This window comes from Lepeophtheirus salmonis, chromosome 8 (assembly GCF_016086655.4).
Source record: "Lepeophtheirus salmonis chromosome 8, UVic_Lsal_1.4, whole genome shotgun sequence".
Classification (NCBI taxonomy): Eukaryota; Metazoa; Arthropoda; class Copepoda; order Siphonostomatoida; family Caligidae; genus Lepeophtheirus; species Lepeophtheirus salmonis.
The window spans coordinates 33,452,952-33,467,768 of NC_052138.2; the positions used below are offsets into that span (position 1 = coordinate 33,452,952).

A 14,817-nucleotide genomic window follows, 5' to 3' on the forward strand; every position below is an offset into this window, starting at 1 on the left:
CTCGCGCTCATTTTCCCCCTGTAAAAATGTCAACTCTACTTATCAGTTATCAACTCATATTATATTCAGACTATAACTACATGCCGCACTTTGTTGCCAAGCAGGATTTATTTACAAAAAAATAATAATAATTATAATAATACCATTTGACTACGTGATTGTCATTTATGTGATTTATAAGTTACTACATAAAAACTTTTATCGTAGGTGTTTTTTAAGAGTAGTATTTTTTATTTTTTTCACTCCTCTTATACTATCTAAACATAAATCCAAGTGTGTTTTTTTCCCCCCATTATACCACCCATAAACCTTTATTTACTAACACTCCATTTTTTTTGGAAGATAGCTTAGCACGTTGTCAGGCTTTAATACATAAATCATTTGGAAGATAATGTATTTTGTGAATGTCGAAGGTACTAATTATTTCTTTAAAAAAAAATGTGTATCCTTAGTTGTTAACCTTCTAGACGCTTGAGGCTTTTTTAATTTCTCAAAAATGATTGATTTATTATTTATAACACAGGCATGAATATTTAATTTGAAAGTGAATATATATAGAAGAGATAATATAAATTTGATATCCTCTAGGCAATCCGTGAAATAAGTGTAGAATACTATATAGGTAGGTAGGTAAAATAAGGCCCATGTGAGAGATTGCCGCTACAATCAACGTATTGACATTTAATTATGAGTCAGTCATACTGGCTGCATGGAACAGCACTCTGTTATTACTAACAGAAAGAAATGATGTATCGAACGTACATTGGCATTTAAAGTTTGTACAATTATTGAAAGTATATCAATTGAAAAATAAAATCAGTGGTGCGGCTGGAAATGTTCATATCCTACTTCAATGTTACTTCACGATTGAGAAGAATAATTGCATACATACATACGTACTTATGTTCTTAAAAATGAGTACAAAATATTTATATACCTTGGTTATACCGGGTGTGTAATTGAAAACCAGAAATTTTGAATCTATCATTTTTAATAGTTTAATTTCAGAAACTAGTGGAGTACCATTAACTAAACTTTGTACGGATGCTGGTACAAGTGTTTCATTTCTTATATTTAATGTAGCCTTCATCGACTTTGATTATGGCCTTGATACGCCGTTGTTATCTCTGACAGGTAGTAATACCGTAATTCGGGCTCGTTGAGTTCCAGACTTTCAACGGAAGCAAACAGTGCTTCTAGTTTAGGTGCCTTGGTCAGGAAGGACCTGGCCTAAACATGCAGATATAAGAAGCCTATTGGCATCTGGCGAGTATGGTGGCCACATTGTTTTTGCACACAATATAATGTTGGTCTACAGAAAAGAGTGTATAACCTTTACTGCGCCGGTGCACTATCTTATTGAAGGTCCTCTCGATACCAATATCGTCATTAAATAGTCTGCCTGCTTGGCTAATTCAAGTTTTGGTTCTCCGTTGGTGTGTGACCCGTGCAAAGTAGAGTAGTAATCTTGATTCATTTGTCTCTTTGTGAGGCCATTTTACGATTGATTGTATTAATAGGGGTGTCAGTTTGTCAGCTGATGAGAGGAATGATTCAACTGATTTCAACTATGCATCCGGTATGATGCACAAATACATGCAAATAATAATATACTTTTGTCATACTTACTTTTGGTTTGTATTAATGACAAGCCGGAGAGATAGATAGGACGGAAGTCATTTCGCATGAGATTTTGTTTTATCATTAAATTATTGAATACAATAACTATTAAGTATAATTTTATATCAACATATTTATAATGATTCAGGTCGAAGTGAATGTAATCGAGAACGAGAGGATCGAGTAAAGCGCATCAGAGAACTACAAGAAAGTGATAGGAGGAGAAAATTGGAGGAGTTAAAACAACACGTAAGAATATCTTTGTTAAAGAAAAGGTCTTTATTTAATATTTTTAATACAACTTGATTTAAAAAAAAAAAGGCATTATCGGCCCAAAAATTTCGTCTGCAACAAGAACTTGAGAGACGAAGGCACATAGAAGAACTTCGATTGCGAGATACAGACAAACGACATCAAGTTGAGGAGCGTAAAAAAGCTCTTGAAGAAGCAGAAAGAGATAGAAGAGTGGCTCTGCTAAGAAAGAATAAAGTAAGTTATTTTATTACTGCTGAAGTAGAAATGTTTACACAGTTATTAATGTTATCGTAATTATCCCTAGGAACGAGAGGAGAGAATAGAACAAAAAAGACGAGCACAGAATCAAATGAATTACGCGTTTGGAAGTTCAACACCTAGAATGATTGAGCCTAGAGTTGATTCTATGTCAGACATTTGGGGCGGCACGAGGAGGTATGCCATTATCGGTTTTAATGATTACATTGATAATTATTTATTTGTTGTAGTAGGTCAACATCCTCTTCCAATGTTTTTGCTCAAATGAGTCAATCCATGTATTGTAACAGAAGGTCTGCGGAACGAGATCCTTCAATTGAAGCTAGAAAGCAGAGGGCTACGTCTGCACATGGTCTTGATAGAAACGATGGTAATATTATTTACTGTGTTTTCGTTTAAATTAAAATTATTATAGATACTTTGTTATTATTTTTCGTTGAATGTTTGAAAGCTTTAAGTTATTCTTTTAGTTTAGTCACTCATGTTGTTTTTTTTCTCCCCTTTCAACACTTTGCAAATGTATTCAACGGTTGATTGATTTGTTTTATCTGATTTTATATTTGTTTTACCATTTGCTTCCATATCCAGGTAATGTTGAAAAATGGGCTTTTATTCCTTAACTTTAAAAAAATAATAATATGTAAATGTAAATATTACACACTTTGAGTCATGTCTTGGGTACTGCTACTGGAGGCATGATTTTATTAAACACTGCTTTTTTTTTTGTGCCCTAGTTGAGAGTTGACTCAATTTTATTAACGATCCTGAGACACCTACCACAGAAGGTGAAGACCATGAAGATATTATTTAGCCTTGACTATATCTTTTTCAACTCATGTACAATTAGACTATTTCAAATCGAATTAATTGACGCATTTTGTTCTTTTTCCCCCTTCCTTCTCCTTGACAAATATTCCAGTGTCTCACCTTGGAAATTTTTGGAATCCAAGTGGAAGTAGCAATTATAAAGGTAAAAATAGATTATCTTCTTGTAAAAGTGGATCCAAAGTTCGGGCAAATTCCGAAACAAGGGATGCCTTCACTCATGTTCAGTCTCAGCCTTCTTCTCCTATGCAAGAGTCTTCACCTTTGTATTGGTTAATTCGGGATATAGATATAGGTGACAAGAAAAGTCAATCTTCTGGTGTTCCTGCTGCAATACCTATGAGACTTCCTCGAACAAGAAGTCGTCATGATTGTCATTTTATCACAGGGTCGACTGTACCCATGGGTAAGACGAAAAAGTGGCAACCTCTCTAAATAGCTTAGAATTTCAGAGAGAATACTCTTACAATTAGTAAAGTGTTATTATTAAATCCTTTTTATTTTGCTTTCTTTTTCATTTTTTTAAAGCTACTTCTTATTTTGTTGTTTCTATTTTTTATTTCATTGAGCTGGATCTATATAGTTAGAGATCCGAAAGGTTATATTGTATACAAATACACATATCGTAATATCTTATTAGCTTCAGCTCTGATGAATTAATTGGGGTTTCCATTCTTTAATGCATGGGTTAGTTATGAAGGCTGCTCAATCTTTTGACAATGTTCGCATGTTGTCTCATTCCCTAAGTATCTCAATGTAATCAAATCCTTTGTCATTTTATTAAAAAAAGTAGGTCTTCATGGTTGTCTTTTTGTCCTTCTTCTAAACATACGAGTTACATATATGGGCTGAATCCATTCTCTTACTATTAAATAATATTCCCTTATAATTAAAATTTATTTTTATATCCAAATTTATATTCCGTAATGTGTTACTACTTCTTCCTTGATAGCCTCCACACCTCACGCAAGTTATACTTTTGCATTCAAACTACACTAACGTCTATTATATAGTGTGCGTAAGCAGATCGTTACCTTTTTTGATAGTAAGCTATAAATCAACTTCATAAAAAACAAAAGGAGTATTTTTTTTTAAATACAAGGGCGTCTGCAGGATTATATTTTGGGGGGTAAATTTGTGGTTAAATTTTTGGAAAAAAAATTCAAAAATCCACAGCTATTCAGGAAAAAAATTAAAATTTTTGGAACTTAAAAAAAAAAAATTATATTTGAAATATAAATTTTTTTGGAAAAAAAATTTGAAAAATTATATTTGTTAAAAAAATATCATATATTAAATTTTTGTCAAAAAAAAAAAAAAATTAAATTTTCTAGTAAAAAGTAAAAATATCTTTTTTTCTTCTACAGTCCCTCCAGGGGGTGTCCTGCGGATGCCCCTGTAATATTTTAGAATTACAATCATTATTTTCAATAATGTCCTCCTTTTGCGGCTACTAGTCTAGGCCTGAAGGCCTTGCACCCCTTGATGTACCACTCCTTCTCAACGTAGGCCTTCAATAATGAATCAACATTGCAGTAGGGGACTTTGCAAGTTCTCTTCTCCACAAAGACTCATATTCCATAGTTCAGTGACGGGTAGTCCGGATGAGGGGTTCAAAAAGTTTGAAGGCTAGAAATTGGTGATGCTTTCCTTGCACCAAGCTTGAGTTGTTATGGCCAAGTGCTCAGTCTTGTTGTCAACAGTAATTCCTTTCGGGGTAGTTGCTATCCAAATAGGGCTTCACAATCTCTTTCATCACCTCCCTTAGAGAGTCATGGGTGCGGAGAAGGTCTGCAATCCGTTGGCTTTTTGCCTCTACTGTCGTTGCTTGTTTGAGTTATCATAACCAGTAATACAGCGTATGAAAGCTGAGAAGTTTTTGGAACAATTTCTTTTTAATTAGGAAACATCGGTTGCAAGTAATAATGGCTTAATTGAGCTCTAATTGGCGCGGTAGGATTTTCTTACGCACATTGTATTATTATAACTGAAGATTCATACATTATAAAAGTAACATAATTTACTTTGAATGCATGTTTATTGTTTTTTTGTTTTCCTTTTTTGCTCTTTAATTGCATGAATTAATAAATTATGTATGTAGGTATTTGAGACAGTTTTTTTTTTAATTTAAAAAAATTCCAAAATGAATGATATATTTTAAATACATTAAAGTATATATATTTGTGTCAATGTTACTCACGTGTTCAAATTTCTTGACTAATATATATTTTTCACTTTTATCTCTCAATTTCTACTGGCCCCTCTGACGCACATTAGGTGAAGATTTGATGAGTCAGTCATTTTCGGGTGCATTAGCCACACCAAATGCTCATCGAAGACGTACAGATCTTGTTCCGACCCTGACAGCTTCTTCTCGATCCACTACACCGAGAAGTTGCAAATCGCCAGGTACAGTCTTGCTTGTAGAATACAAACAAACCCCTTTATGTTTTGTTATTTATTTGTTAAAATAATATTGTTCTGTTCCTCTTTTTATTAAATGATTTAAATGAAGGTCCACTCTCAAGTTTTCATGCAATGAGTGACGAGTCATTTAACCGTGAAAACCATGTTTCGTTTTTTGTCCTAAGTATCTCTTTTTTGTTTTTTTTGTATTTAATTTGCTTCAATCAATCCTTTGCATATTTATCCATGTTACAACATATTATTATTTACTTTGAATGATACAACTAATCATGTTCCTTTTATCATTTTTTACAACGATAATAATATAATTTATTTGTCTCCTGTATGTCTATCCTTATTGTTACGATTATTGACATATGAACGAGTTGTTCATAATATATTGCATTAGGGCATGTGATGATGACTATTATAGTAGCTCATTGAATACCAAATCATCTTCTCATGTCCTAAATATTGATTTTGTCATTTATATATGTATAGCAAATGAGTCCCTGTTTTTAACTAATATGCTTTTATTTTTTTATTTTTTATAAAATCACACATTTGGCTTTGAATTAATTCCTAACACCGTAAAAATAATAAAAAAGGCTTGAGTCGTGAAAACACCCTGCATCCGTCTAGACCTCCGAGTGTGATGAGCACGGATTCCCGTTCTAGTGTTGTTAGCGTGGGGGGTGTACGAATGAGAAACACACCTTCCAGACGTCCACGTCCAATTTCCATTGCTACTACTGGAGTTATGTCCTCATCTATGTATGAGAAAAAAAACGCACCATCACCTTTGGCAGCTAGAAATCGACAAAAATGTGAGACCACCTACCTAAGTACTACTAATTTACTCTAATAAATTCTACACCCATTTGAATTATTTACTAACAACTTACCAATGTTTTTTTTTTTTTTTTAAATCAAGAATGATAAATATTTCCCTTAATTAAAAAAAAAATAATAGTAAAGAAAAACAAAAAACCAATTATTTATTAATGACTGGCTTATCTGCTTTTAAAGTAAATCTATTCAAATATGTATGTACATTGTATATACATACCTTTGACCATGAAATAGTTATTTGCGAAATTTTCATCATTCTTAAAAAAAAAAAAAAAAAAAGGAATTGTAGAAGTATTCCTTTATTATTTGTTTGATCAATATCAAACGAAATCAATCCTTAATAGGATTTATGTGCATAAGACTAAGATTTTCCTTCTTCATCAGCAACATCTTCCCTTACTGGAGGAGATTTACGTAAGAAAAGGGCAAGAAGTGTTACATCCGATCGAGAGGACGATACAAAAAGTACTACCAGTAATTCTTCTTCTGTAATGTCCAAGTCAATGATAACGAGACGAACACCTGCTCAAGTTAAGGCGGATTCAGCAGCAAGGAAAGCTAAGGTAGAGTATTCATATTTCATTGTTCTTCTTAGTTTAATAGAAAATCACTCATCCTCTTCTCAACAGCCACCGACTTCAAAGTCATCCACTCCAACACATACAGCTACTCATAAGAAAATAGGCTCAAAGAGTCCCAGCTTGTCAGGAAGTATCAAGAGCTTAGATGGATCTGTATGTCAAGACGAGCTAAAATCACCAAAGAATGAAGTTTTTGAAGGTCAAGAACCGAATGCTGCTTCGAATTTAACTGAGAATGCTGTAGGTCAAAGTTCATCTTCTTTAAAAGAAGGAACTCCACCTTACGAATCTAAAGAATCCCCCTCTGATGAATCTGCTGGAGCAATTTCCTCCACTGGAAAGCGTATTATCACAAGTGAGGAAGAGGCTAAGGCTCGTTTAGCAGAAAAGAGGAGACAAATGAAGGAGAAGAAGGAACGTGAAGCTGAGTTAGAGCGACAGAGATTAGCAGAACTTGAGAGAATTGAAAACGAGCGACTAGAGAAGGAAGAGGAAGAAGAGCGATTAGCTATGGTCGAAGCTGAAAAACTTGCAGGGGAAGCACGGAAGGTTGAGGAACTCCGTCTTCAGAAGGCAATTGAAGAAGCTGAACGTAAAAAGGAGGAGGATCGTAAGAAACAAGAAGAAGAAGAAAAACTCCGCCAGGAAAAAGAAGAGCAAGAAAAGAAAAAGCAGGAGGAACTTAGTGACAAATTACGCAAGGAAGAGGAAGAGCGTATGCTTCGTAAAAAACGAATCGAGGAAATCATGTCAAGAACCCGAAAGCCTAACAATCAGAATAATAACAGTAGTAATAACAACAACAATAATAATATTAACCATGATCCTCCATCTCATGATGCCAAGGTATGAATTGTAGATGATGATTTTTTTCCCTTCTCATCTCTATTTTATCATTTTTTAGAGCTCTGAATCGACAAAGAATGCTATTACTGTAACTACTACTTCTGCTGATGAATCCACCTCTTCTAATTCTAATAGTGAACCCCTTTCCTCCAACAAAAATGGAGAGCATGAAACATCCCCTGCATCATCATCTGTTAATAAAGACATTAATAATGTTGTTGTTGTTGAAACAACCATCAATCATCGGAATCATTCCGGTGGCGATGAAGATAATGAATTAGAACTTACATCCAATAACACTTCTCTTAGTGCGGACAATATGAATAATAATAACATAAATGAGAACATGCAAAATCATCATCTTCAAGAAAATAATGATAGTAATGATAACTTTGTGAAAGAAGAAAATGCAAAGAATTCCTCAAAGACATCCACTACGACGATAGTCTCTTCATCATCCTCTCCTGCAGAGAAAGGAGTCATTCATTCTTTTATATCGGAAAATAACAAAGCCGATATTGATAAGTAAGTAGCTAAACTACATAATATGTAGAAAACAGTGTTAATTTCGTCAGCTAGTACTAGATGTTTTTTTTGCATGGCGAGACGAAAACAACAATCTTTTTTTAATGTTTTTGTATGACGAAAACCAATATATTATTTTCTTGAAGAAATTGCGACAAAAAGTGACACACTGGACTGAATACTGAGTTGGGGATTTGAACTCGAGACTTGTGACTCGACTTGGACTCTAGTCCATATTTTGAAGTCTCGTGACTCAACTGAAACTTTAAAGTCTTTTTCAATTTTTCACTGCATATAAAATACCATATAAAGTATCTTCCCATTCTTGAGGACTTTAACTGAATTCTACGAAAATATTCAGTGACTCAACTCGGTCTTTCAGTATAATTACTTTTTTCCATCTCTGGCGAAATGTAATAGCCAAAGATATGCATTCGACAAATCGTTAATCCGCAAATTAGTGGACATAGATAAAATTAGCGGATATTAACGGAATACCAAAATTTATTGAAATTACTGGTTTTTGAAGATTTTAAAATAGTTTCAATAACGCTTTGAGTTTGTTTTATGGGCTCATCAAAATCCAATTTTCAAATGGATATATATATATAAACTCGTTGCTTCGGTCATGTAGCTCTGTTAGAGCCATTTCTACGAGGTCAAGTGAGGAAAAAGTTTCAAGAATTATACATACAAATTTTATTGAAGAGTTAAAAACAATACACTTCGGGGTGCTGCCTGTTTAAGAGGTTTCATTTTCGAATAATATTTTACTTTTTTTCAGTGCGGAGGGATTGGGGAGATGCTAGCCGTCTTAAAAAGAGAGTTTTAGGTCAAGAACAAGACACATCTCTGTTCCCCCATCCTGAATATTCATTATTCCTCCCTTGTTGGGAACCTCTGACCTAGACTGATTCCTTGATAATCCGTGTGTCATTTGACAGACCTTTGTATTCAAATAATTAATTAGTGGATTAACGTTTGTGGACCTATGAATCTACAAAATTAGCGGATGGCAATACGTGGACTAACGAAAAATCAGCGTGATAATACGAAATGTGACGAAACGAGACGAAATTAGCACTGACCTCTAGAATGCATTTATTTGTTTTATATTTTGATTTTTTTGACTAATAATAATACCATGATCTCATTATAGAAACGGTGATATTTCATCCCATCCTGATAGAGACGACAATACCATAGCCAGGATGACAGAGAACAACGATACTCGACAAGATCTGGATCAGATCATGGAATTGAGCGTTGATTCTAATAATGATATCACCACCAAATTTTCTCCACCGAGTACTCCTATCATTGCATTCGAAGAAAGTATTAATGTTCCTAAGCAAGAACCTCCAACTGCAGGTGAGAGAGAGAGATAGAAGGGCTCAATTCATAAATAATTTCATCATTTATATTATATTTCTTCTCTTTTCAGATTTGTTATCTTGATTCATCTATCTTCTCTCTAAATAGTTGAAAACTTTGTTGAACATTTTATTCTCTAATGTTTTATTCAAGAGACCATATAGCTCTTCTTAATTTTTCTTTCTGGAACATTATTTTCATAGTGCTGTTATTATTATTTCTTCCTCGATACGAAGGCTCTACATAATGAATTAATTATTATTAAAATATTTACTCCTTTTTTAGAAAACACACAATATTCAAACATTGAAGACAAAAAAAATTATTATTAATTGGAATTGAAAATATGAAATTCTGAGTTATACATTTTTAGAACACAGTACACACCACATATATACACACATACATAACCAAACTACTACTTCTATACTGCTACCACCACAAATTACTCAATCTACTCCTTGTTGGTGATGAGGGTGAAAAAAAAACGAAAAAAACAATCCAGCTATATTTTAAAAATACCTTTTGAAGAATTAATATTTATAATAATATGAAAAAGAATTAAGAAAATTATAATGGATGGACGGACGGATTGGTTATTCTGCTTTTTGTGAATTTAGAAAATTATGTCTATATATATATATATTTTATTATTAAAAAAAATATTATTTTACTATTTAACAGTGGTTTTGGAGTTTCTTTCTTTTGATAGAAAAAACAAAATAGAGAATCAGCATTTGCAAATTTTAAATACATAATATATATTTATTAAGTCACACTACTATTGAAAAAAACGAAACAAAAAAATATATTTAAAAAAGGAAATAAATTTTAAAAATATCACCTTTTTTTTTTCTTTTTTTTTTTTTTTTTTTTTTTGAAAAGTGTAAAAATGTGTTGGTTTTTTTTTTTTAAGGAAAAAAATCTCCCTATGATTCTGTTTTTAGAAACAAAATGATATACATTACTTGAATGTGATACACTACTACTACTGAGAATGTAATATTTTCATATGATTATTTAAACTGACAAAGGAAGTTACAAATGAATTACTTTTAATTTCCTTTTCAATTTACACACAAACTTTCTCTATTCTATAATATATATAAATATATTCGCTTATAATGTTTTAATAAGCTTATACTACTACTTCAAGGTGATATATATATATATATATATCAAATGACTTTGTTACATTAATATATATTTGATTGTAAATATATCGCTTGAAATCCTCACTGATTCTAATTAGAGAAAAAAAAATATGCATCTTCGTTTTAGTTTAGTTAACTCCCCTTATCGCTCTGGTATTGTTATTTTTATTGTCTTGCAACAACAAATGAATAATTTTCACAGAGATAAAATACATACGAGTGTTGATCAGTGATGAAAATCCATTGTAGAATCGGAATGTTAAGAAAAAAGAAGCCGAAAATCAACATGGGTAATTTGAAGAATGTTTTGGAAGAGAGAAAGAGCTCATGACGTTTCATTAGATCAGCTACAATCAGCTGTGGCAACAGAGGAAGGAGAAAAGAATATAAAGAAGAACATTGGTAAGAATTACTCCGATGTCGATCGCCAATCCTACTCTGAGTTCAACAAGGGCTTACAGTTACATATAGCATTGCAACTAATCCTCAATGAGCATACACGAATGATCAATCAGGGTTTGAATATAATTGAATCCATTTAGGAGCTGATGTTCTATACTCAGGAATTAAAATTCATTCTTCAGAGTACTAAACGAGACTATAAGAGACTTTTAGTCTCTTTACTGATTACCAATTTAAAAAAAAAAACCGAGCCAGCCAAAAAATACAACGGATTTTCATAATTAATACTGAGCCAAAGACGTCTACAGTAGTTCAGTCTCCAGGATATGAAAGAAAAATTGTAATTGTTGTATTTTAGTAAACGAGAAGCAGTTTCATTAAATTAAACTGCTACAATTTTTCTTCCATGTCCTGGGATAGAAGATATCTTTGATACTGAACAAGAGCAAAGGAAATTCTTTGACGTCGCTACAGCAGACGAAAAAAAAGCTAGATTACCAAAACTTATAGTATCTTTAACCAAAACAATCGAGAACATAGTGATAGTATTTCTTGCTATAATTAAGCTCCAGCAATTTATAGTATTATTTATGGAAATCTAGAACAGATTTCCGTGTATTATTCAAGCTTTTGTTAGAAATATCGGTTTTAATAAAAATAATTAGGCCTCTCAATCTATAAATGAACATTTATTTGATTCATCTCTCTAATCAAACCATATTTTTAAACTAATTAAATATATTTCATAATGTTACACAAGCATAAAAATATATCATTTGGGAAATCGTGAAGGGATTCAAGGGACCAAACTTTGGAGCGTATTCATGAATCTTATTCCATTAAAGAATAAATAATTATTGATTCTTGAAGTAAATAATAGTCAGAATAATCTCACAAATCCATCATTTATATTTTGAAAGTCTAAATGAAGTAATATTTAAATTTTAAAATTGGAATAAAATTTCATATAATTTGTAAAATATTCTCTTAAAATATAATTTATTAAACTATTAGGATCTCTGAATCCATATAACTATGGAAGTATACTATTATTATTACAATAGGCATTAAAAAAAAAAAAATTTAAAGCAACATCTATTTTTTTAACATACCAAACTATTACAATTCGAATTTTTTGGTCAACTATTTCTACTTTTTGTGATGGCGTCAACAAAACCTTCACATCATCACTCTATGTATTTTATCTCTGATGTTTTATAATTGAAATAAGTAAGTACATTAAGAAGAATGACTCCGATGTACATCCTCAGAGTCCGACAAGGATTTACAACTCCATGCCTTTCATTCTATCTTTCATCGTTAACATCACAACACGACTATAACTCCGGAACCAATCCTCAAGGCTACTTTCCGTCTTTTATGAGAACACACGAAAGTTCAATTAAGTTTTGCATACAATTGAATCTAATAGGAAAGGAAGTTTACTACTCAGGAGTTGATTAATAATGATAACAGACGAGGAAAAAATATTCATTCTTCAAACTACGAATTCCAAAAAAACGGACCAGCTAAAAAATATACACGATTTACATCACTTTACATGTCTATATAAATCTTTAATGTATCATGATGCACAATCTTTCTTCCAAAAATAAATATACAAAAGGCTTTAAATCAGTTAATAATTGGCCAAATGCAATGTTATTAGAGCAAGGTTGGACAAAAAGAAAATCCTAGAGAAATTGCAGCTGATTTATACTCTTGACAGTGATCTCATTGGGTGCATTAATTCAGGTAAATGTAATATATAAAATGTAAAAATGTAGTTTTATAAATTTGCTTTTTTCCATTGATTTCTTATTTATTAACGCTATACCGAAGGGTTTCAATGATTCTCCATCATTTTATAACTATATTTGGGGTCTCAATGACGTCATCCGCGTTGCTATTAAATTTCCCATGAGAACCGAAAAGAGGTACTGACTAACCTTTTTATGATAACATTGGCGAAATGATTTCCAACAAAGGAATTATTATTTAATAGTTGATAGGAATTGTTCAGAGTTTAACATTAGCTAATGCATCCAAGTAACTTTCAAAACACTAATTAGGAGGGGGAAAGCAGAAACTTCAACAGCTGACACCTAAATATCCTGTATACTTTTTTGTTAGTGAGGTAACGTCGTAATAATAGCTTTTTTTTATTTAAAGGAGATAAGATGAGGATTTACATTCTTCCTAAAACAGCGTTTCTTACTTTTTTACCTCAAATAACCAATTTCGATATATCAATATTTATATAATATATCATGTACAAGTTTCAACCCAAAAATAAGATGCATTACTTGAGATTTGGACAGGCTTGTGAACAGAACGGCGTTCCATGGAACGTGCATTCAATGAGCGGAACGGATGTTTTTTAACGATGAACCCTAAAAATGAGATTTTAGCGTTCCGTTCCAATAGGTCATTGTGTGGTGTTTAACTGAATGTAGTTAAAGAGTTATACGACTGTCGTCGCCGAAAGTCCTAGGGGGTAACCGAGTAAATGTGAGTCACGGACTGGAGAGGAATGACTGGAGACCGGAAATTAATATGAATGTACAATGTATTTGTGAAATAATAAAAGACGACTTAAATATAGAATATGTCAAGGTTAATAGGAATAAAAGGTTATACTATAACGTGTGTACGACTAATGTTTGACTTCCACCATGCTTTTTATATTGACGTCATAGTAGATGAGTGGTTGCGTGTTTCATAAAAATCTGCAACTGCTGTAATCAAGCTCTTCTCCAGGGTCAGTTTGTTTCTCTGCTTTGTCTTTATCACAATCATTGCCGAGAAGTATGCCTCACATAAATATGTGGAGGCAAAGGGTAGTAACTTCCCTAAAGCTCTCTACCCCAGGTCAGGGTACTCCTACTTTATACATACCCAAAACTGTGTGAGTGTGGATTTGGCAAACTTCAACTGAAGGCCACGGTCAGATGAGACTTCTAAGAGTTCTTCCTGATGAGTGATATGTAGCTTGCTTCTGTTTGCCTCAGACAAGAGAAATGGGTATCTGACCCAATCCAGCTGTGTAGATTTCTTCTCTACGTCAGGAAAGTAAGAATTGAAATCTTTAATCAAATTGGTCAAATGTTCCACTATAATTTACTTCACTGGATCTTTGTTGACATCTGTATAAGAGAGAAAAGAATCAACATGAGGAAAGCAGATGACATTATTTTTAGACCTTTACGAAAAGGCCTCTATCTAATTAGAAAAGGCTTGAATGTCTTATGACTTATAAAATATAATATTTAGCCAACTATATTATCTACAACTCTTTAAAATTAATATTTTTCTCTAAAATGAAATTTCCTGCGCACATACCCCTCTCCACAGCTCTGCTTTCTTCAGGAAGCCTCTCACCTTGTCATACAGGTTTAAAATGCTGGTATCCATGCCCTGTAGATATGTATTCAGTTCGTTTAGTTTGCTAAATATATCTGCCAGGTAGCACAGGTTTGCGAGCCAGTCTGTATCCTAGAATAAGGTGGCATGGGAGGATTTTTGCTCGGTCAGAAAAGTGGTTACTTCGGGTCGTAATTCCTACAACCAGCTGAGTATTTTTTTCTCGAGAGAGCCAGCGCACTTTTGTATGGAGCAGCAGCTGTGTGTGTTCAGCTCCAATATTTCAACAAGGGTGTGGAAATAGGTGTGCATTATGTGGCTTCGACTTGGTCATGTTGATCACTTTAATGGTGTTA

At 32.8% G+C, this 14,817-nt stretch overlaps 1 protein-coding gene across 50 annotated transcripts in view; it reads left to right on the top strand.

Moving 5' to 3' along the window:
* Positions 1 to 10,223, top strand: part of LOC121123620 (uncharacterized) — a 62,213-nt gene extending 51,990 nt beyond the window's left edge. For 5 of the 50 annotated variants that reach the window (XM_040718748.2, XM_040718737.2, XM_040718740.2 and 2 more), the window contains 12 exons: positions 1,769 to 1,869; positions 1,942 to 2,109; positions 2,180 to 2,310; positions 2,364 to 2,503; positions 3,053 to 3,364; positions 5,236 to 5,367; positions 5,973 to 6,209; positions 6,601 to 6,779; positions 6,846 to 7,643; positions 7,702 to 8,168; positions 9,328 to 9,539; positions 9,613 to 10,157. In XM_040718748.2, coding sequence (XP_040574682.1) covers positions 1,769 to 1,869; positions 1,942 to 2,109; positions 2,180 to 2,310; positions 2,364 to 2,503; positions 3,053 to 3,364; positions 5,236 to 5,367; positions 5,973 to 6,209; positions 6,601 to 6,779; positions 6,846 to 7,643; positions 7,702 to 8,168; positions 9,328 to 9,539; positions 9,613 to 9,626 — 2,891 coding nt within the window. In that variant the 3' untranslated portion in view covers positions 9,627 to 10,157. Of the gene's footprint in view, positions 1 to 1,768; positions 1,870 to 1,941; positions 2,110 to 2,179; positions 2,311 to 2,363; positions 2,504 to 3,052; positions 3,365 to 5,235; positions 5,368 to 5,972; positions 6,210 to 6,600; positions 6,780 to 6,845; positions 7,644 to 7,701; positions 8,169 to 9,327; positions 9,540 to 9,612 lie in introns of all 50 variants that reach the window. The other 45 variants (XM_071890793.1, XM_071890796.1, XM_071890767.1 and 42 more) reach the window with 14 other exon arrangements.
* The last annotated feature ends 4,594 nt before the right edge of the window (positions 10,224 to 14,817 follow it).